The following is a 23,961-nucleotide window of genomic DNA, read 5'->3' as shown; positions in this document are numbered from 1 at the left end:
TGTGTGGAAGGGCCAAGTGGCCTGCTTGAAAAATCTGTCACCACTGCCACACCTGATAGAGGAGCAACTGGGGCATCAGGGTAGCACTTCTCTAAATGGTGCCTTTGGGGCCATACTTGGCAAACAATATAACATAAAATAAAATATAAGCATAATAAAAACATTAGAACAGTAAAAAGGTAAAGGTACCCCTGACTGTTAGGTCCAGTTGCGCACGACTCTTGGGTTGCGTGCTCATCTCGCTCTATAAGCCAAGGGAGCTGGCATTTGTCCGCAGACAGCTTCCAGGTCATGTGGCCAGCATGACTAAACCGTGTCTGGCGAACCAGAGCAGCGCACGGAAACGCCATTTACCTTTCCGCCGGTGCGGTACCTATTTATCTACTTGCACTTTGACGTGCTTTCAAACTGCTAGGTGGGCAGGAGCTGGGACTGAGCAACGGGAGCTCACCCCATCGCGGGGATTTTAACCACCGACCTTCTGATCAGCAAGCCCAAGAGGCTCAGTGGTTTAGACCACAGCACCACCCGCATCCCATTAGAGCAGTAGTCAAGATTAAAATGTCATCACAGAATGATATAATTTATAAACAATAAAAAGCAGGAATTATGGTCAACAGTATTCCCTCCCCCCTCTCTCTCTCTCTCTCGCTCGCTCGCTCTCGCTCTATCTCTATCTCTCTATCTCTCACACACATCCACATACAACCAATTTATCCACCAAAAGCAAAAGTAGACAGACTTTGTCTTGCACCCGAAAAGTAACAAAGGCACCAAGCGGATCTTCCTTGGAAGACAGCTTCACAATTGACATGCAACCATAGAACAGGCCTTCTCTCCAGTAGCCATCTACCTAAACTATGAAGGTAAGGGAACCTAGAGAGCTGTGCTCAGAAACAAAATGGAAGCCAATGAACCTTTCTTGGGTACTATGTACCAGCCAGTCCACATCAACAGCTTGGGTGCCATATTCTACACCAGATGAAGTTTCTGAACCCTTTTCAATGGTATACCCACATATATTACAGCCTGAAAGTTACTAAAGCATGGCTAACAGTGGCTAGGTCATCCCTTTCCAAGAGAAAAAGGTACTCCAATGAAACCTTTTGAAAACCTATCCTGCCAAATCACACACTGAGAAACAATGTCCTTGCTGATTAAGTGAATGACATGTCCAAAGATGGTACCATTGGAACTCTACTCCCTACAGCAGGGACGTCCAACTCGCAATAGACTGCGATCTACTCACAGTATATTGAAAATGGCAGTGGTCTACCCATTATCATTGGATGGACCAAAGTTGGAGGCACTCACACTCAGAAAGCATTACATCAGGCAATCCCAACCTTGGCCCTCCAGCTGTTTTGGGACTACAACTCCCATCATCCCTAGCTAACAGGACTAGTGGTCAGGGATGATGGGAACTGTAGTCCCAAAACAGCTGGAGGGCAAGTTTGGGGATGCCTGGATTACATTTTCTGGCTGTTCTGCCTCTTCAAGCAAGTGGAGCTAGACAATACCCATGTGGTAGTGCCTTAGTGCACACTTGAGAATGCCCCCTTCTATACCTACTGCTACGAGGGGAATAATTTATTACAATGTGGCCCTGAACCCCAGAAGCAGGTGACATTTGCAAACCGTGACATGAACAGCTGAGTGTAGTGTCACAAGAAAATAAAATTGTTCAGAGTTAGTTCAGCTTTCTCTTGATGAGGAAAAATAAAGGCAGAAGTTTTCATATAAGAAAAATGAGATGATTATTTCTTAACTCTTCTACCTGCAACATGGAAAGTCTAGGTTAAAAGTTCTTCTGGCCTTCAAGCCTCAGACTTTCAATCCCCATAGCTTGTGTCTTACAGTATGCAAGGATGTCTCCGTATCTAGTATCATGCCACAACACCCGAGCCTGGGAAATTGCTATCTGGTGTACAACAAGCTGGAGTTTTCCACAGAAGTTAAAGCACAGCTGCTCCAAACAGCATAGGCTTGAAGGAGGAAGTGAGTTGGTGAAGGACACATTTGTTGTGATAGCAGAAGTTCCACATTTTTATTCCCCATTTGGTTTTGCATTACATTTTATTTTCTGCTGACATTTACCTCACGGAAGCTGAGTTTGCCATCAAAGTCTTCATCCACTTCCTTGATCATGTTCTTCAGGCCCAGATGAGTCTGAGGTGCCCCAAGCTTCTCCATCATCAGCTTCAGTTCCATAAGGTCAATGTAACCATCCTTCCCAGAGTCATACCTAAAAAAAGGAAGGGGGAAATGAGAGACATGAGAGATGTCAGAGAGACATAGCTTTGTTGGCTCAAAGGCCTTCAGTTTAAGGAGTGCTCAATGCTCCCTTGTACATAATGTAGTTTCAGCTAGTCAGTGCTGTCTCAAGACATTTTGGTGCCTGGTACAGATCCCCAATAGTGTCCTAAGAATGCTTTTAAAAGTCTCACTGGCACCATTCAGGCACAAATTCCTGCCTTCATCTGTTTACCCACTCCATGGTGCTGCCTGAAGGTGATCACTTTGCACAGCCACATGGCAGGGCCAGACTTGAAATAAGCTACTTCCAGAGCTCTCAAGCCTTTCACGACAGAGCATTCAAGAGAGAAAGAGAAATGTAGGTTTAGGTTATCCAGAAAATTATCTGGCACAGAAATTTATACCATTGCCCATTTAAAAATAGTTGATACAGTCAAACCTTGGTTCCCGAACAGCTCCGTTTTGGAATGTTTCGGCTCCCAAATGTCAAGAACCAGGAAGTAAATGCTCCAGTTTTCGAACGTTTTTTGGAAGCCGGACATCTGACACGGCTTCTGCTTGAGTGCAGGAAGCTCCTGCAACCAATCGGAAGCTTCCAAAACAGATTACGTTCGACAACCGAGGTCTGACTGTACCGGCTTTCCCCAACCTGCTGCCCACCCCCAGATGTTTTAGATTAAAATATGAGAGATGTAGTCCAAAACATCTGGAAGGGGCAAGTTGTGGAATGATGTTTCAAATGGATGAAACACCCATTCAGTACTATCCAAATGTGCACATACTTGATGTTTACTAATTTTTAGTGTAACTTCTATGTAGGGAGTCAAGTGTGCAATCATGGACCACAGATGACTTGAGACAAAAGTAAGTCAGATATCCACATAGTAAATATATCTTGACTTTAGAACCTATTTTTTGAAAAGATACGGTACCTAAAAAGTGGGCACTCATTTCTGAAAGGAGTGGCTGAGATCCCTTCAACTAAAATAATAATATTGATGTTGAAATGCATTTTCCTTTTATCAGCCCATTACATTATTCCAAAGATATGAAGCGTCTTTTAACAGCAAGTGTCTGGCTTCTGATTGCAAAACATGTGCTCCATAGCATGTTCAAACACACACACACAGACAGCTGAACTCAATGGCAGTGAAAATAGATGAACTGGAATCTAAAATTGGATAGCACAGTTCCAAGCACAACAAAGGAGCAGTTCATATATATAAATATATATATGGAAGGTTCCTTATCATGGGGGATGGGAGTGGGATGGGGAGCTGAATAATTACTGAAGCTTCTCTGTTCTGCGTTATCCTCCTAACTCTTTGCCACTCTCGCCAATATCCGGTTGCTGCCTTTTTTAAAAAAAGAAAAAGAAATGAATCCACAAGGGCAGAAACCCAGTTTTGCAGATAGGAAAGACCAATATAGAAGGAACAAAAAAGGGAGCAAGGAGCAATTAAGAGGGCCAAAATATGTGTGTGTGTGTGTGTGTGTGTGTGTGTGTGTGTCTAGGGGCTGGGAACAGACACTCCTCCCTGCCCAATATAGAAACCAAAGGGGCTGCTACAGGACTCCTCCTCCTCCTCTGCACTGGGCTGCTTCAGAAGGGACAGAACTTATGGGCCCTCCTCTGCCAGTCCTCAGCAGACTAGTAAAAACAGGCTGATAAATTCTGACAGCTTATTTACAAGGCTGCTGTAAACCGTCATTATAACCGGAAACCCCACAAGCAGTGATAGGTACTTGGAGCAGAAAGAAAACGTTAAGCCCCTTTTCCTTAGCATAACACTCCACCTGTGGGGATGGGGGAATTGAAGCAAGGCAGTGCTCATAGAATCAGAGTTGGAAGGGACTCCAAGGGCCATCTAGTCCAACCCCCTGCAATGCAGGAATCTCAGCTAGATCATACATGACAGGTGGCCATCCAACATCTGCTTAAAAACCTCCAAGGAAGGAGAGTCCACCACGTTCCGAGCAAGAACGTTCTATTGCCCATGTTCAAGGCAAGGCTGTAGCAGTCAAGGGGATTATTATACCGTATTTTCCGCTCTATAAGATGCACCAGACCACAAGACACACCTAGTTTTTGGAGGAGGAAAACAAGAAGAAAAAAAATCTGAATCTCAGAAGCCAGAACAGCAAGAGGCATCGCTGCGCAGTGAAAGCAGCAATCCCTCTTGCTGTTTTGGCTTCTGGGATAGCTGTGCAGCCTGTGTTCACTCCATAAGACGCACACACATTTCCCCTTACTTTTTAGGAGGGAAAAAGTGAGTCTTATAGAGCAAAAAATACGGTAATATAAGGAGGACTCATGCACTTCCACCTACTTTTTTTGTTTTTTTGTTTCTTACCTGCACTTTGCCATGAGGTCTCAGGGAGGTTTACAATGATTTAAAAATACAGTATTGCAATCAGTTAAAACAAATTACAGCTACAATTCCAGCAAAGATGGTGGGCACTGCTATGCTCTGACGTAAAGAGAGAACAGATAGCGTACTAAAAAGAAATACATCACGGGGAGTCACAGCCCAGGATAAAAAGGTATTTCCACAAACATAGGCTTACTAAAGGTATTCTGGAACCTTGGAAGCTGCCTTATACGAAACCAGAACATTGGGTCCATCTGGCTCATTATTGTCTCTACGCCAGAAGTGAGGAACCTTTGGCCCTCCAGATGTTGCTGAACTAGAACTCCCATCAGCCCCAGCAAAAGGATAGCCTAGCAGTAGTGGCCCACCAGCTGTTTTGGGACTACAATTCCCATCATCCCCGACCACTGGTCCTGTTAGCTATGGATGATGGGAGTTGTAGTCCAAAAACAGCTGGAGGGCCAAGTTTGGCCACCGCTGGCCTATGAGCAGAGATGAAGGGAGTTGTAGTCCAAAAACATCTGGAGGGCCAAGGGCTCCCCATACCTGCTCTGCACTGACTGGCTGTCACTTTCCAGGATTTCAGATGGGAGTCTCTCCCAGCACTACCCAGAGATGCCTGGGGACTGAACCTTGGACCTTCTGCATGCAAACAGAGTAAATACTCTGCCACTGAGCTACAGCCATTCCTCTAGCTCAAAGCAGTGTTCTGAGAGCTGCCCCTTTTGAAAAAGAGGGGCTCGGATGCTGGTGCCCAAGGAGGAAGGCGACTTTGCAGGAGGAGCAATAGCTCCACAGGGGTTAACCGAGTGTACTCGGGATTCACAGCCACCGGAGCAAGTCTCACGTATCTGTCATTCCAGCACACAGGCAGTACAAAGCAGGGATTGTGAGAAACTGGGTCTTGCCAGCAATGGCAAAGCAATGCACTATCCCGGCAGTACAATAGGAGTTTAGTGCGCCGTGCCAGAGACAGCCTTCAAAGCACAGCTTCCCAAAGTTGTGCCGCCTCAAAAAGCAGAGTGGCTATGGAATACTCAATCTGTTCTCAATTCAGCAGGACCTAGGAAGCAGATGAAACAGCTCAGCACAATACAAAAGGAATTAGAGGGAGATAATGTTTCTCCTCCTCCTCCTCCACTGAGTCCTGAGAGGCAGCACTGAGACATTTAAATGGGGGGGGGGGAGAGAGAGAGAGAGAGAATCTCGTTCTGTGGGTGTGGAGCAAGAAAGACAAACTTGTTTTTCCAGAGCAGAAAGAGCTCAGCACAAATTCCTGCAGGGAGTGAAGGTTGCATCACATCGCTGGCCTGCAGCATTCCCCACAAAGGGAGAAGTTGTTTTAAGGCCCCACGCTCAGCCATTCCAGAGTGACACGGTACCAGGCATTATTATGATCGTATCACACCAGTGCTGCATCAACCGCGCTGGATCCCGGTCCATTTCAGGCCTCAATTCAAAATGCTGGTTTGGGGGCTAGCACGCCCACCTTCAAATATGCCTGCCTAGATACTAAGACTTTGATATCTTAGGCCCTTATCTGGGTATCCCTGCCACCCCACCATACATGCAACAGCTGGCTAATGGGAAAGGACCATTTCTGTGGTGCTGCTAATTAAAAGAAGGTTCTCCTCAGCAAGGCTTGCCTGCCACCTACATTGTCATTTTAGCATCAGGCAACATCTTTCTAAAATTCTTCCAGGCCTTTTAATCTAATGCAATGCATTCAATCTCTGCTGGTGATATTATGCTTCTGTTTGTAATATGCTTTTAGTATGTGCATGTTTGTTTAAATTATAGCTTCTGATTTACTATTATTATTTTGTGTAAGCTGCCTGTGAAATTGTTTGAAGGGCAAGGGGGTAGAAGTTATAATAAACTAATTTGCTACACACTCTTTTACAGGAAGCTGCATAAGATATCATAACCAAAATTTGCAAGCAAGATGGTTCCCAAGATCAAGGAGGAGAGTTTCCACGTACGTTTGGATACAACGGAACATCATTTTGAATCAAGATGGCAGACTGGACTTTTCGAAAATGGACTTTTCTTAGAATTCCTGAACAGCATTGGGTACAAGGCCTCTAGTAAGTCATAATGCCCTGAGCACCCTTCCTTTGCTAATGCCATCTTTGCCCACAAAGCACCAAACCAATTCTAATCTCAACTTATGTGAAATTAGTTGTTAAGAAATATCTAGGAGTCTAAGTGCCAGTATTTCCAAAGCCAGCCTCTCTTGAGGGATGTGACTGACAGTGCAACCCTAAATATCTCTCCTCAAAAGCACATTCTGAGTTAAATGGGACTTATTCCCAGATAAGTGGGCACGGGATTGCAGCCTAAATTTCTTCTCATAGAATTAGGGGAGCAAAAACTGCTGGCATCAGTATAACATTGTAAGGAATGCATGATGCTTATCTGTATAATTTGATGGATGAAATGAAATTTGAAAAGCAAAATGTAATTTCTTCAGTGCTAATAATGTAAGGTGCCACACCAAAAGATTCATGCAGACCAAGCTACAACATTGTTGCAGAGATAGCAATCAATGTGTTAACATTATGTGAAAAAAGAGGGCTTGACCCAGTTCAACAAGAAGAGTTTGGATTTGGTATCCCGCCTTTCACTCCCTTTAAGGAGTCTCAAAGCGGCTGACATTCTCCTTTTCCCTTCCTCCCCCACAACAAACACTCTGTGAGGTGAGTGAGGCTGAGAGACTTCAGAGAAGTGTGACTGGCCCAAGGTCACCCAGCAGCTGCATGTGGAGGAGCGGGGACGCGAACCCGGGTCCCCAGATTACGAGACTACCGCTCTTAACCACTACACCACACTGGCTCTCCCAGTGATAGGGAGAGAAAACACAGTTAGAAGCCACATGTCCTTTTTGAATGTGTTTGTAAGGAGTGTGTGAGAAGCCCTCCAACCAGGACTGATGAGCCCAATGGCTCAAACTGCATGTCCCCATCCAAAGAGGGAGGTCAAGGCTCCATCCAAGAGAGTTACTTGTTTCAGATGTAAGAAAAAAGGACATATAACCAAATTTTGTGAAGCCCCAAAACTAACGAATGCCCCTTCATTTAAGCAACCAAATCCCAAGACACAAGGAAATCAAGATAAGGGGAACAGGGCAAAAAAATAATTTTATTTTTATTCCCCCCCCCCTCCTCAAAAAAAAGAAGTCTAGTTGTAAACAGCTGTGATACAGTATCAAAGGGCTTGGTTTCAACAAGTGTTTTCTTCCCTCCCTTATAAAGAGAAAAAGCAATACTCAAAGGAAGTTGCTATTATCTTGGATTTTCAGTGATAGCCCAAACAGTTGTACTTTTTTAAAAAAATGATATTAACACAGCAACAATAAAAAAGTCATTTAAAAAAAAATGTGATTATGATTGTAATGCAAAGAACAAGAAAGTTGAGACCGTGGGGGTGGGTGTATGTCCATGTATTTGCAACTGCTATCAGACTGCACTAGGACTACGCAGGCACTGAACAGGTGAAGGGAGAAATGGAACATTTGCTGTCTCTGCCTCCATTGATGCACCTGCTGTCTCAGTCCTCCATGTGGAAGTGTGAAAGGGGCTATACGTATATGGAATTGTACACACATAGGATCCTCTTCCATTTGATCAGGATCCCCAATGACTCCAGAGTTCCCAAGCATGTGAAGAAGCAAATGCACTTAACAGTTGTGTATACAAACAGCCCATTTCAAGCTACACTGAAGCCTGGAACATGATCCCACTCTAGGAGTTCAGAGAACCAGAGGGAACATCTGCACAGTCCTATAATGACAGTGAAAAATATAGGCTGCCACCTAAACAAGGATATTATTGGCTTCGGAGCATTTGAATGCAGTACTTACCACATTATTACTTTGAGAGTCGAATGGCCTAACGCTAGCATGCCAGGAGCAATTAGAGGCATTCCTGCCTCTTGCCACACTGACCACCTCATAAACGAAACTAAGCTAATGAAGCGCTGTTGCAGGTATCAGCAATGCAAGGCCTGAAGGCAGACTCACAAGCTCAGTCTTCAGAACTTACTGTAACTAGCAACTTGCCCTGAGCAGAGAACGGTTTGAAGCTGAGCTGCAATACTCTGAAGAGTTTCTCCAAAACTGTGAGGAACAGGACCCTAATAGTTTTGGAAGACTTCTCATCGTGAAACAGCCAGCTAATTACAACGCAGACCATGGAAACACCAGAATCTCCAAGAGTAACCTGCTCCACATAAGAGACCTGCGAAGCAGACACCACTTGAGATTGTACCTGGGTAGTAACTGCTCTACAGAGTTAGTGTGCAGCCAACTGCTTCGCGATTCAAGCCAGTATGCAAAAACAGTATGCCACTTTTTTAAAGTGGGCTTTGTGTGATACCTCAAAGCACCTCAAAGCATAGACCATAGAGGTGGGAGTTCATATCCCACTTGATCAGGGATAGCTCAGTTTGTAAAGCATGAGAATCTTAATCTCAGAGTCGTGGATTTGAGCCCCGCATTGGGCAAAATATTCTTATATTACAGCGGGTTGGACCACATGGCCCTTTTGGTCATGTCAAATTTATGATTGTGTATGCTTACTGGGTGAGCTTGGGCAAACCAGCCCAGCCTTGTGACAGTAAAATGAGGGGGTTGGGGAGGTCTGCTGCCTTGAGCTTCTCAGAAAGGTGGTGCAAAAATGTGGAAAGAAAGAGAAATTACTATAGCACTTGTCAAGAACAAAGTGAAATACACCAGGCTTCCCAGCCTCACTCCTCCTACCCACCCTCCAAAAGAATTCCCCAGCATATGCCTCCTACATATCAGCAGACATTTGCTCTAGAAATAGACATATGGTTTAGAAATTCCTGTTGGTTCTTACTGTTGATACAAGAAATGAGAAGGCTGCTGGTCTAAGCAACAGCTACTAATTTTAACCAACAATTAAGGTTGGCTAAAGCGTGCTCTCTTGTAACGTTCCAACATCAGCAACTCAAATTTCATTTCATGCGCTCAATGTTGTCAATCTAGAAAATTTAGAAATACCTTTTTCTACTCTCAGTTTTCGAGGCTAGACATTTTTTGTTTCCAAACACGGGGGGGGGGAAATCAGTGGCATTTTTATTTTATATATTATCTTATTTACTGTATTATCTATTCCAGTGTTTCCCAACCTTGGGTCTCCAGCTGTTTTGGGACTACAACTCCCATCATTCCTAGCTAGCAAGACTAGTGGTCAGGGATGATGGGAACTGTAGTCTGAAAACAGCTGGAGACCCAAGGTTGGGAAACACTGAAAGGACCAATTCTTATTATGATTTTATTGCAGTTCCATCAGCATGGAATGTACTTTATAGAATGCAAGAGCCCAAGTCCAAAGAGTTTTTAATCTAGAATGCAACATGGGAAAACAACACAGGAAGGGAAGGGGAACTGCTCTAAATTGAAGACTCAAGAGCTTACCAAATCTCATTTAAATAATCACCCTTAATACATGGAACAGATACCTGTTAATAATACATGAACTTAAAACTATGTCAAGCTTCAAGAGCAGCAATATAGTATTCGCCAGAAGTATACAAATTTTACACTAGAGAGACCATTAACAACCAGAGGCATACCTAGGGGCTGGCAAAACCAACTATTAGATGTATTCCAAATTAAGGGTGTCTAATTAGCATAACGGGACGCGGGTGGCGCTGTGGGTAAAACCTCAGTGCCTAGTACTTGCCGATCGTATGGTCGGCGGTTCGAATCCCCACGGCAGGGTGAGCTCCCATCTTTCGGTCCCAGCTCCTGCCCATCCAAGAGTTCGAAAGCACCCCTAAGTGCAAGTAGATAAATAGGTACCGCTTTATAGCGGGAAGGTAAACGGCGTTTCTGTGTGCTGTGCTGGTGCTGGCTCGCCAGAGCAGCTTCGTCACGCTGGCCACGTGACCCGGAAGTGTCTCTGGACAGCACTGACTCCCGGTCTCTTAAGTGAGATGAGCGCACAACCCTAGAGTCAGACACGACTGGCGCATACGGGCAAGGGTACCTTTACCTTTAATTAGCATAACAAGAAAGAAAGAGTAACACTTAAAAAAATAAAAAGGATTTGGGTACCCGGGCTGGTCCATTTATAGACATACATTTGTGTTTGTTTCAGGTGGGTGTGGGTGTATAAACAGTCAGGCAGTATCTTTATTAGGACTAACCAAAACATCAAAAAAAGTGAGCAAGCTTTCAGGCTCTCCAGAAAGCTTCATCAAGGTAGATATTTTGAAGAATATCTAGCTTTGTCTTGCCAACCTAGTGCCCTTCAGTTGTTTTTCCAAGTACAACCTATCTAGAGGGCAGCAGGATGAGGAAGGCTGTTCTAGCCTGAGGTAGAGTTCTGGAGAGCTTGAAAGTTTTCTCACTATTTTACAATGTTTTGGTTGGTCCTAATGAAGTTGTTGCCCTGCTGTGGATCTAAAGAAACACTGTCTGCGGTGGAAAAAAAGTAGATTAAGATACCATTCCCAATACCAGCTGAGCCTGTGTTCTACACTAGCAAAAATTGCCCATGAATTCTAGCATCTAGACTGTAACTCCTTTCACAGTGAGGACTTTTGACTATTTTTCAGTGCTTGCAAAACATCTGGAAGTGCTTGGAGGATCAACTACAACTTCCTTTTCTCCAACAAGCTGACACAGGAGGATGACTGATTGCAATGTCATACCACTGCTCCCTTCCTGGCATGCACTAGTGCTGAAAAGAGTCAGGCTTTGGGTGTGCAGATCTGGCACATTCCCTATATAATTAAAGAGGAGTGTTTAATCAAAACAGAAAAGTTAGTAGTAGTGGTGGTGGTAGCAGCAACAGCAACAGAAAGCCCTGCTCCACTCTTTCATACAGTATGTTCCCTCTCTCTCCCCCACACACTATCCTGCAATAATTTGACTGAAGGAATGTGCAAATCACACCAACAGTGTACAGAGATTATTTTCAGAGGCTCTCATAATTAAAATATCTCACTGCATCTGCAGCCGAACCATCACTATACAAACCTATCCCTTCTGACTACTGCACATGGCAGTCCATTGGTATCTCTGGCAGAGAAGAATGATGGATGAGGTTTTAAAAAGAGGCACTTCCCTTTTCGGTTGGGGACTCTCTCCCCCTCAATCTTTCTTGCCAGATTAACACAGCAGTAAAAATACTACCCAGAGCAGCTGGCTGAAAAGGCACAAAGGCAGTGGTCTGGCAGACAGGGAAGCAAGCCACAACACAGCTGGATCACAGCCAAAGATAAAACCAAAAGACTAGGTATCCCTTCAAGTATATGCACTCAGAAAATTGTGAGGGACAGTCTACACATCACCACCCCAAGAGGGTATATTTGTAGCCGACATGCTAGACAGTAGGGAACAGGTCTGCTTACTGAGTGCAGTAAAATCGTGTAAACACAACACAGATCAGTCAAGTTTCGCTGCAATATTTACACATCATGCCAGAGCCAGAAAGGCAGGGTGGCTGTTTTTTTTAATATGGTCTTGGACAGGATACACCCGCATTGCTCTGATAGGGGCAGTGATTTCTCCTTACTCCTTTAATTTCTTGCCAGTCAAAGAGGATGAACATTTTAAATCATCAGAAGAGAGTAATTTTCTTTGGCGAGAAGCTTGAAACAAATCACATCATTCAGGCTGAATGATTTCCACTAACAATTATAGATTAGCTATGCCCACATATACAAGCCAATAGATTTGAACTTCACTGGGATGGACTTCCCATCGGTATCTGGCTGGCCACTGTGTGAGAACAGAAAGCTTGATTAAATGGAGTTTTCGTCTGATCTAGCAAAGTTCTTCTTTATGTTCTTATGATCTGAAATCACTCTTCTGGATGACTAGCAATGTTACAACTAGAATGTGCTTTATTATGTTGACGTGCAGGGAGCAAAAGGAAATATTCTTCACAGCACACAATTGGCCTTTGGAGCTTATTTAGTATGTGGCAAACAGCCAGCACTAGAGCTGGGTTCAAAAAAGGTCAAAAAGAATGAATGAGAACATTGAATGCTATTAACCAAGATGTTCAGGGCAAAGCATCCCACATTTATTCTCTGATTGTTGAAGACAAGTCTGGGGAGTGGGGAACAGCATTTCCAGATAGGACCACCTGAGACTAAACTATTTTGTTTGTTACTTCTGCCATCAATCGCTTTTCCTAAACTAAAGCATAAAGAGTTGGTCACTGGCTTCAGTAGACCACCATGGAGGTTCTGTAAAACTGTTATTAAGTGTTTAATACAAATTGGTATAAATAATAATGATGATGATGATGATGATATTTATACCCTGCCCATCTGGCTAGGCTTTCCCAGCCACTCTGGACAGCTTCCAGCAGAATATAAAAACAAGATAACATAGACGTCATTAAACAAAAAAACAAATGGATGTTGGACTCTGAAGCCAGTCAAGTTTTCTAAAGCTAAAAATCCACTGTGTGCATTTGTCAGGTTTTCTGGCAAAACTGAGGAAAACCCTTTTCCGTAGAATCCCCACGCTGAATAATAATTGCTTTGTTTTCCTAGGTGTTATTTGATCTGGAAGACACTCATAACTATTCTTTCCCTCCTGGAATTAACCGCCGTTTCCCCACCCCAAGATGATTTTGTTTAATTAGACGCTGTGCCTTCTACAATTTGAAAAATGGTTTTATTCGAAGGTAAAGGCGACTGTGAACAAAGCTTATCAATACCTAATTAGGGCTGAACAAAGAAAGTTGCATCAGCAGTTGTCTGCACTGGCAGACCTCCCCTGTGTGCTTCAAAGAAGCCTCCTCCCCACATGCTACAGTCCTTGAGGTCTCCAAAACCCAACCCAACCAGCTCCTGAGCTTTCTGACAGACCCAAGGTGGGAAGCCACGCTTGTAGTTGCTGTGTTTGTCCCGTTGACATGTGAAGTGGGGGAGAAGTTTCTTCATATTTATGTCAAAACCACCCCCCTCACCTGCCTTCCTCCCCATTCTCAGTTGCTTCCATTGCTTCACTCTCTCTCAGCTCTGGCATCAGAGCCAGGCTGGGGAAAAGGCATATAATAAGGAGGTAAGCTGGAGGAAGGGGAAAGGTTTAAGCCTCCCTCACCTTCACCACACATACCCTTTGAACCTACAAATGAAGATGCCATTCCCAATGTTATACACAACTAGAGCAGACACATCAACAAACAAATGTGACAGACACCATCAGCTCTAGTTCTAAAGAGCAAAATCTCCAAGGATCTGTTGACACAAAACACATTATACGTTCCTATGTTTTTACTAGGGGCTGCTGCCTCTGCTTTGCCGGAACCCCATTCTCCATACCTGGCCAACCCCTCCCCTCTTTACATCTGACCAAGTCCCGTCCTCCCGCTCACCCCAAGCCCCACCCACTTTTAAAGGGGGTTGAAAGGTGCTTCAGAGAGTGGTTTGCCAAACTTCAATGCAACCATGTTTAACAGAGAGTGGGAGGCACTTCAGAGAGCAGTTTGGCCTTCCCCATCTTTGTGGAACAGCTCACCTGGGCCATCCACAGTGCTTGTTTGCTCGCTCACCTGTTGTTCTGTCATCCCCCTGGAGCTGGCATAGTGGCCTTTTGACAGCCTCAAATTGCAGCAAGACATATTTATGCATACTGGAAGAAATGCATAGCCCATTTGTAATATAGTGCCTTGGCACTGAGGGTTGGAGATGTCCTGACTCTACATGGGAGCTGGACTGGAATTCACCTCTAGGCAGGAAAGTCATGTTGGCAGAATTGGAAGAGAGTTGTTACCAGCAAGTTGTTACCTGGAAGGTGGAGGCCAAAATCAAGGGGGCACAGCCTGCAAGGTCTATAGCCCATGAGGCTCATATGCATTCAATATTGCATAGGAAAGCTAGATACTACTTTCCTGGTCGCTGCAATGTTCTTAAGGGGAGGCAACGTCTCTCTTCTGTACAAGTATTACTGTTACAGAGGCCCTTAAAAATCCTAATGAGGCTCACAGTGTTGACATGTAACGGAAGTAGAAAACCAGGACTTGGACTGATGAGTGGTCTTAGTTAACACCCAGCTTATTTATATCCCTCCCTTTTTGGTACTAGCAGCTTTCCTTAGACTGGAGGCACAGCTGCTACTGTGGTTTAAAGCAGGTGTGGGGAACCATTGGCCTGCCAGAGGTTGCTGAACTACAACTCCCATCATTCCTGGCCATTAGCCACGCTGGCTGGGGCTGATGGGAGTTGTAATTTAGTTACACCTGGCGGCCCAAAAGTTCACTACACCTATTTTAAAGTGAAGTAAAATACACAGCATTTGACTCTGTCTTTCATAACTAGCCCACAGACAGTGTTTGTCTTTTTGCTTCAAGTAATAAAGAATTCTGTTAATTCTGCCCTTGGGCTTTGCATTAAAGAGCAATGCAGTTGCCCTTCAGTGTACTGGTAAAAATGCAGTTATTTCTTTCTACCTACCACAAGAAGAGGCACATGGATGTTATTTAAGAGCAGCGTGGTCTCAGAAGCACTTTCAGCACTGGGATAGAATCATGGACTTGCAGAGTTGGAAGGTGCCCCAAGGGTCATCTAGTCCAACCCCCTGCAATTGCTCTGTGCTGTAAGGCTCGGGTGGGTGGGTTAGTAGCAATTACAGCAAATTATGAAGGGTTGGCTACAATTTTTGCTATTAAATAATAATGAAATGAAGTATCAAGCAGCTTCTCCTTAATTCCGAGGTTTTATGCAACTGACTGATGGGGACAATCCATTTCAGTTCTTTGTCTCAAGGGGAGTGGAACAGAAAGTGTGCCTCTTTTTCAGCCTCAACTCAGTTTCACAGGTTACACAATCTCCACTCTCTTGGCTTGGGATGTGCTTTATAGTCTTCAGATTCCTATCTCAAAGATGTGATCAACTTTGTTCTTGGTCCCTAGCTCCACCAACAGCCTCTCCTTAAACAAAACAAATACCAATCAGGGAAAAACCATAGTCAAAGTCAAGGGATCTTTGTTGCGACACTAATCGCTGATGGAGTTGTTATAGCTATACACCTCATAATGCGCTGTCCTGCCTCGTTACAATGGCTATTTCAGCACCATCATAAATAGCTGTTTGGGGGGGGGGGTCACATTTTCTTCCAGGACTACAGGTTTATGGATAAAACAAACCTTTATCAACTAGATAAAAGTAGTGCTAACATACTTAGCACAGTAATAAACAAAAACACCACTACCACCCCAGACAGTTTAAACTACTAGCAAACTACACTGCCTGAATAGTGTTTTTCTAGGAGACAATATTAAACTACAACCTACAACTTTCAGAACACGTCACCCAGTACACTTCCACATCCTACGCATGTTTGGAAGTAAGTCCCACTAAGTTCAGTGGGACACGTAATTGCAACACTGACTTAAGGAAGCTGTGCTAGCATAGACTTACTAAGAAAAGGCAGCCCCAAAAGTCCCTTTTCAAAGGGTGCTTAAGCAAGACTGGAACAAGTGACAAATAGTCATATTTCACGACTTAAAAGGAACATGCTAAATATAACTGCAGTTGGCTTTGCGGAGATGGGGAAGGTCAAACTTTTTTTGTTGTTGCAGTGTGGCTTTTGAGCATTGCTACCAAGTATAAACTGCTCCAAAGCTAGACCACAGAAGAAAAACAAACCTTGAGATGACTGATACAAGAGGTGCAGTTCACACACAGTGGTCCCAGTTCTGCAAGTTGAAAACGGCAACCTGTTTTACAACTTAGTGAGTGTAAACTTTAAAAATAAAATGAAAAGAATACAGATCCTTTTTCACCTTTTCTCATTCATAAGGCTATACAGTACTGCAGGAAGAGTAGCAAAGGAAAGAAGTGCAGGCACCTGAATGCTACTAACCGGGGCGGGGGGGGGGGTACTTAAAAACTCTACTTTGCATAATGACCAGGGTAGATGTAGTTCTGCAAGGCTATTCTCAACCTGCTTTGCACAAAATAAGTGAAAACCCAGACTCAGGCGTCTCCAGAAAAGAGATGCAATTCAATAATTCCTAGTTAATAAACCAAGCTTGACATCCATTCTACAGAAGCAGCTCTTGGTTTTAGGCTGCAATCTTATGCACAGTTACCTGGGAGTAAACTCCACGGAGCAGAATGGGTCTTACTTCGGAGTAAACATACAGAAGATCATATTTTCATTTCATACAACCACTAAGAAGGGGGGGGGCGGGGTGGACAAAATTACTGCTTCTCGCTAGCCAACCACTCACACCTACCCCCAGATCACAAGAGCTTCAAGGCACTTTTCCCGTGGCTACTAAACCAGCAGTCGTGTGAAATAGTACTTGACCGGATTCAGCCCGTGCTTCCAGTGAAGGCTCGGTTGCAGAACGTTTTGCTAGTTAAGGCTGCCATCATACATACATACATTTACTGGAGAGTAAATCCTAGTGAACTAAGCGGGTTGGGTTTTTTCTCCTGCCTAGAAAACATGCATTGCTTGCATGCAATCCCGATCTCCATCAGCAGAGGAGCTGCTTACTCCGTGGAGCTCAACGGGGATTTTCTATTTTTTTACACCTCTGAACTATAGGCGCTGAGAACCGCGCCGCATCGGTGCAACTCCAAGCGCACGTGCGGCCGCCTGGTTCTACTCCGAAGCAGGCGCTTTCCACTCCGTACAGGGACCCGGGCTAAGGAGGAAAGGAGGGCCGGGGACGGGGCGGTGCTTACAGTCGGAAGAGCCGCTCCATGTCCTTGATCTGCCGGCGGCTGAACTCCTTGAACTCCGTGTAAGGATTGAAGATCTGGGCGAAGCGGGGCCGCGCCGCGCCCGCGTTGATGTCCTGCCTGCGACTCAGCTTGGCGCTCAGCTCCGGGTCCGCGGAGGCGTTCACGGGGTTCTGGTCGTCGTCGTCGTCGTCGTCCGGCTCCGCCAGGCTCGCCTCGGACCCCGCGGGCTCGTCGCCGTCCTCGGGAGGAGCCTCCGAAGTGCTGCCGTCCCGCAGCAGCCGGCGCTGCAGCTTCTGGGCCAGCTCGGCCGAGGCCATGTTGCGGGGCGAAGAACGAGCGGCGGCGGCGGCGAGAAGAAAAACCTCCGCGGGGCCACTTCGCTCCTGCGCTGAGGAAAGAAGTCTGCCGGCCCTGAACTTTATTCTAAGACTTGGGCGAATTGGCGGGGAAGGCGAGTCAGGGCCAGGGGGCGGGGAGGCGGAGGGAGGCCGGGCCGGGACTTAAGGAGGCGCCGGGGAATTGGCGCGCTCCAGGCTCGGCCTCCGGAGACTCTGCCTTGCGGGGGAGCCGGAGGTTGTTCTCCATTAGTTTCTCTTCCCCCGCACCTGTTCGCTCTGACTCAACGTTTCGCCTTTATTTCTTCATGGCTGGAAGCCGACTTTCATTATTCCAGAGCGCATAATATTCATTATGCACTTACGCGCATATATATATATATATATATATATATATATATATATTAGCAACCAGCAATGAAGTTATCCTCTTCAGTGGGGTTGTCCCAGGACAGATCACCGCACCTTTACAACATCTGTGCTACTGACTTTGTTGAAATATAAACACACACACACAAAAATCAAGTTGAGTCGTGTAAAAATAAATAAACAAAGCAATATACGCTAAATTCGCTTCTAGGGCCCCTCTGGGATTAGGGGTCCTGAACCTAAGCTGTATTAGTTTTACAGTGGTACCTCGGGTTAAGTACTTACTAATTCATTCCAGAGGTCCGTTCTTAACCTGAAACTGTTCTTAACCTGAAGCACCACTTTAGCTAATGGGGCCTCCTGCTGTTGTCGCGCCACCAGAGCACGATTTCTGTTCTCATCCTGAAGCAAAGTTCTTAACCTGAAGCACTATTTCTGGGTTAGCGGAGTCTGTAACCTGAAGCATATGTAACCCGAGGTACCACTGTACAGTGGATCAGTCGCTGATACATACACACAAGCTAAGGAAGCAGCTGCACCTCCTCTAGCTGAAAGCATAAACTTACGGTAAACTTCCCTGGGTCAATGGACTCTATATTTCACACAAAGTGGTCCTGTTTACCTCATGCTTTGGATCTTTCTTCCCACCCCCCTCCACCCCATTTTAAATCACCAAGTGAACAGAGTACTATTTAGTTGAGGGTTCAGGAGTGTCATTTCAGATTATGGTGAGAGAGAAGGAAGATTTATAGTAAAAGGTTCCCCCGTCTGGTGTTCTTCAAATGTAAGGTTGTAGAACAGTATGCTGTGGCTATTAGGACATGCACTTTGTCTCAGAAGTGAAGGGACCTGCACTTTGGGTATTCAGGTAAAGTGTAAACAGTGCAACAGGAACTTGACTGTGTCTACTTGGAAGTATATCTGGCAGTTTTCAATGGGGTTTACTTAAGTGTGCATAAAGGTAAAGGGACCCCTGACCCTTAGGTTAGACAACTCTGGGGTTGTGGTGCTCATCTCGCTTTTCTGCCCGAGGGAGCCGGCGTACAGCTTCCGGGTCATATGGCCAGCATGACTAAGCCAAGCCAGAACAGTGCACAGAAACGCTGTTTACCTTCCCGCTGGAGCAGTACCTATTTATTTACTTGAACTTTGACATGCTTTAGAACTGCTAGGTGGGCAGGAGCAGGGACCGAACAACGGGAGCTCACCCCATTGTGGGGATTCGAACCGCCGACCTTCTGATCAGCAAGCCCTAGGCTCTGTGGTTTAGACCACAGTGCGACCCGCTTCCCTTTAAGTGTGCACAGGTGTGCAGTTTCAACACCTGCCACCCAGTACCCACAGAACTGTGAACTGGCCACAAGTAGAAACTCCATCAATACATGGATCACATGTTGATCCAAACAGTGGAGGAGCTGCTCCCTGGTGGCCCTACCTTTTCTAAATCAAACCGCTGGCTGTGATTTCACCCTAGAACTGAACTAAATTTTCTCTTTCCAGTTCTTGGTGCATCAAAACACATTGAATAATTTTTGTTTATTTGCTTTGATTTCAGCTGTTGAAGCAATAGCACCTTACATTTGAAGCACATTGTTTCCCCCGAAGGATTCTGTTAAGGGTTCTGGAATTGTAGCTCTGTGAGGCTTCCTGCTAATCAACCCTCTACAATTTTATCTAAATACCAATTTATGATATATTATTTGTTCTGCAGCTTTTTTCAAATATAAGCCATCCTAAATGAATAAAAGCTAGGGTGGAAATGATGATTATGATAATGTTTATACAATTTCTAACAGGGCTGGGAAATAACAAAGAAGGAAAAGAGATCTGTGCATTTCCCAAATGTTTAAATTATGAACGCTTAAAGCAGTTATGAGGTAAATGAATAGTAAATGATCTACTCCAAAATATGGCATATAACAAGCTTTATTAGTTACGTCCTTAATAACATGCTTGACTACCTTCTAAGGCTGAAGATGGAAATACAAGATTTAATTTGATTAAATGATTAAAGAAAGCCCACACTTTCAAAGTATATTTATGTATGGCATTAGGGCTATGATTATAGAAGCTGTGGGACCAGTTATTCCATGTTAATTCAGAATAAAATGATGTGATCCATCTTTACATCTTGCCCCAAGCTACTGTCCAGCTCTGACCCTCCTTTATGGCCTCCTTTTTGCTGGGAATATCTGCTTCTAATACTTAAGAGAAGGTGTCTTGTTTCCTCGCCCTCATCAAGGCATGAGGTCTTGGAATTTGCCCATCCCAGCATAGAGGAGCCTCCTTAAAATTGCAGTGGCACGCCTCCTCCCCGCATATCTCCTGGGGTCTAAAATAAACTAGAACCAAGTCCCAAGTACAATGCTATGCTTTGGCTCTCTGTTTTCCAAAAGGGAACCAGCAGAGGTTTTATTTTCTGTGTGGGTGTGGTCAGTCTCTTTTTAAGTTCTATTTCCCCAAAGAGATCTGTCTGATAAGAAGTGATTTATGTGTTCATTTTCTTAAGTGCATTTTTTGTCAGAACAGGAGCTAGTCAATTTGCATGATCAAAAGGGCTTTGTTTAAAATCCTAAATGCTTGTTTGTGTCTGTCATGGGGAAGCTTGGCCAGGCTTTTCCTGCAGTTAAAATAATATTCAGAAATCCTAAATCTAAGGGCTACATATAACAAACGTCCTTAGGGCTAAGATCAACATTTTTTTGTGACTTGAGTCATCCTGAATGCTTTCTCCCATCTCCAACCACTGCTCACATCTCTATTGACTTTATTTTACTCTGCCTTAGTGCCAAACCACTTGTTGGCATCAGTCTGTCTGAGAGACAATGGAGTGCACCTGTAGGGAGGGGTTGAAGTCAAACTGCTGCATTAGCAGCACTGAAGTGACCTCCTTGGAGGTCCTGGGCTACCCAGAGGACAATATCTATCCTCTCCACCTTGCTGATGTGGTCCAAAGGAAATCAGAGCAATACGTTTGACACCAGCTTAGCTACAGGAGTTGTCAGAAAAAGGTGTACAAGGCACTATCCAACTATTTTAGGGACTACACTCCAGATTTTTGTATGGTTTACTCCTTCGCCTTTCCTTCTCCCAAATATCCTGCAAAGCAGCAGAGATTTAGGATCAAAGGTTTCTGTCTTCTAGATAGGTTACCTTCCCAGGTGGAAGAGCCCCAACTTTTGATACTCATCAGCTACCCTCACCTGGTTTAGCCGGCTAGTCGAAGCCGTTCTTGGGATGTGGCTGCTGTCGCATGCTGACAGTTTCTAGGATCCACAGGTGAGGGCAGGGTGGGGACCAAGATGGACAAACTACCCCAGAAGGAGAACAATGTGTCCCCAACCAGAGGTACTACCAACACCCCTAACACCCTCCCACACTGCTTTTCATCATATGTGATAATCCCAGATAAAGTAAAAGCAGAACTTTAGGCTGAAGGAAAAACATGAAAGTCTTGTATACCTTAAAAGACTACTAACACATTCCTGTAGCAGAAACAAGTGTAGAAGCATACAAAAAGGACCAGGCCAGGCCATAGTCTGAGCATTCCTTCACCAGGGCTTAGCAATAGACTTGGGGTTTTCTTGTGTTTGGCTTATCTCTGGAATATGTAAAAAAATTCCTTCCAGTAGCACCTTAAAGACCAACTAAGTTAGTTCTTGGTATGAGCTTTCGTGTGCATGCACACTTCTTCAGATACTTATTCAGCATGCACACAAAAGCTCATACCAAGAACTAACTTAGTTGGTCTTTAAGGTGCTACTGGAAGGAATTTTTTTATTTTGTTTTGACTATGGCAGACCAACACGGCTACCTATCTGTAACTGGAATATGTAAAGCAACCTGATACTGCCCCTGGCAACAACCAGGCTTATCCATTCCCATCAGTGATTAAGGCCTTTACCTCAGACAGAGGGTGTGGTGTCTAGGCAGCCTGGGGGCTTTCCCTTGGTTGGTTGGTTGGTTTGCTTGTTTTATTTTTGCCAGTTAATAACTGAACCAGTCTATTTTATTCCTAAGGTTCATTTGAACAAGTCATCTCAAACTAACTGCTCTGTAAAATCCTTCTGCAGGACACCTAGCTGTACTTTGTATCAATCAGGCAAAATGGCTAGGATTGTGTACGCTGATTTGTACGGATCATTCTGCTTCATGACAGAGATCTTGGTTAGATAGTCATTCTAAGATTCCATTTGTATCAAAGCCCTTCTTTAAATACTATTTTAAAATGCAGTTAAATTTAAAAAACATTTTGATTGAAGGTGTTCCTATTAGCTGAGCAGCAGTTGTTTGTTTTTTAAGAGTTAATCATTTTTAATTTTATGTATTTATTTATACCCTGCCCTTCTTTATATATTATCCTGGGGTGTGTCACAGCAAACAACATAAACAGAGAAAACAAATACAAATTAATAGCTAGAAAAGCCTGCAGTCCTCCAGGCTGGACCTATAATTATTTAAAGGTATTTTTTAAAAAAACAAAAACACCCTTCAGTTGGTGCTGAAGTTTGGAAGGGAGGATATTCCATAGCCATGATGCTAATGATGAGAAGGTCCTTTGGCAGGACATTGTTTTTTTACTTCTGCTAGTGATGGCATCCTAAAGAGGGTCAAGCAGGATTGTATGGGGAAATGTGTTACTTCAGATACTTGGGTTCCAAGCTTTATTTAAGTTTGTCCCCGCGGTGGGGTGCACTCCCGTTGCTCGGTCCCAGCGCCTGCCAACCTAGCAGTTCGAAAGCACCCCTGGGTGCAAGTAGATAAATAGGGACCGCTTTCTAGTGGGAAGGTAAACGGCGTTTCCGTGTGCAGCTCTGGCTCGCCAGAGCAGCGATGTCACGCTGGCCACGTGACCCGGAAGTGTCTTCGGACAGCGCTGGCTCCTGGCCTCTTGAGTGAGATGGGCGCACAACCCCAGAGTCTGGCAAGACTGGCCCGTACGGGCAGGGGTACCTTTACCTTTACCTTACCAAAATCCTGAATTAAGCTTGGTGACTAATAGACTAAATTGTGAAGACAATTTAACAACAAGTGTAATGTTGTCTCTTGCAGACATACTTGTCAATTCACTCTTGCTGCAGTTGCCTGACTGTCTTCAAGGGTAGCCCCATGTGAAGTTAGTTGCAATAATCCAGCCCGTATGATAACAGGGTGTGGATAACTTTGCCCAGGCTATCTGTGTCCCCCTCTCCAGGAATGGCCATAGCTGGCAAACCAGCTGTAGCTGTAAAAAGCCATGAGTCACTGAGGTCACCTGGTCCTCTAGCAACAGAGCAGAATCACACACACCTCCTTGATGGAGGGTGACATTTTGCCTTCACTTCTGAGGCTTCCCATCCCAATTATAAAGGTAATGAAATTGCTGCTTTTTAATTCAGAACATATTTTCATCTTTGGCAGAAATGGGGGTAAGTCCTAATTCTATTTATTATCTACTTTCACAAACTTTGCAGAACCTATGAGACTACATGACCTAGTTTAGACATCCCAGTTCTATAAATTACCCTCAGTAATAATGTGTGTGTGTGTTTCTGCCCAGTTTCGAACAGGGGACCTTTCGCGTGTGAGGCGAACATGATAACCACTACGCTACAGAAACTAGCCACAGTAATACCCTGGCAGATTCTCTCTTGGTTTTGTATAGTGCCATGAGCACTCACACAAAATCACTAAACAAAATTATTAACTCCTCTTCTTCAACAAATCCCCCATTGCTTCACAATATGGGGAAAATGTAGGATTCTTGGATAGTTCTAAGGAGCTTCTAAAGGAATGAGTGACAATTATTGATTATCACGAGAACACTAGATCACAACATTTTGGCTATTAATAAATTATTAGACAAGGATCCGTAGTGTTATGATAACAAATTCAAATTGTAGGGAAAGTTTATAGTTTTACCACCCAGATTATGTGAACAAAATAATGGTTTATGCATATTA

At 44.4% G+C, this 23,961-nt stretch overlaps 1 protein-coding gene across 1 annotated transcript in view; it reads right to left on the bottom strand.

Annotated features, from left to right (window-relative positions):
- Window positions 1–17,746, bottom strand: part of EFHD1 (EF-hand domain family member D1) — a 28,521-nt gene extending 10,775 nt beyond the window's left edge. The window contains exons 1-2 of the mRNA XM_081912492.1: window positions 17,316–17,746; window positions 2,098–2,245 (exon numbers count right to left, since the gene is read on the bottom strand). Of these exons, the coding sequence (XP_081768618.1) occupies window positions 2,098–2,245; window positions 17,316–17,632 (465 nt within the window). The 5' untranslated portion in view covers window positions 17,633–17,746. The remainder of the gene's footprint in view (window positions 1–2,097; window positions 2,246–17,315) is intronic.
- Between the last annotated feature and the right edge of the window lie 6,215 nt (window positions 17,747–23,961).

Source organism: Podarcis melisellensis (genome assembly GCF_964234715.1).
Source record: "Podarcis melisellensis genome assembly, chromosome: 5".
NCBI classification, from domain to species: Eukaryota; Metazoa; Chordata; class Lepidosauria; order Squamata; family Lacertidae; genus Podarcis; species Podarcis melisellensis.
The sequence above is the reverse complement of the archived record's forward strand: the minus strand, read 5'-3'. Positions and strand labels throughout refer to the sequence as shown.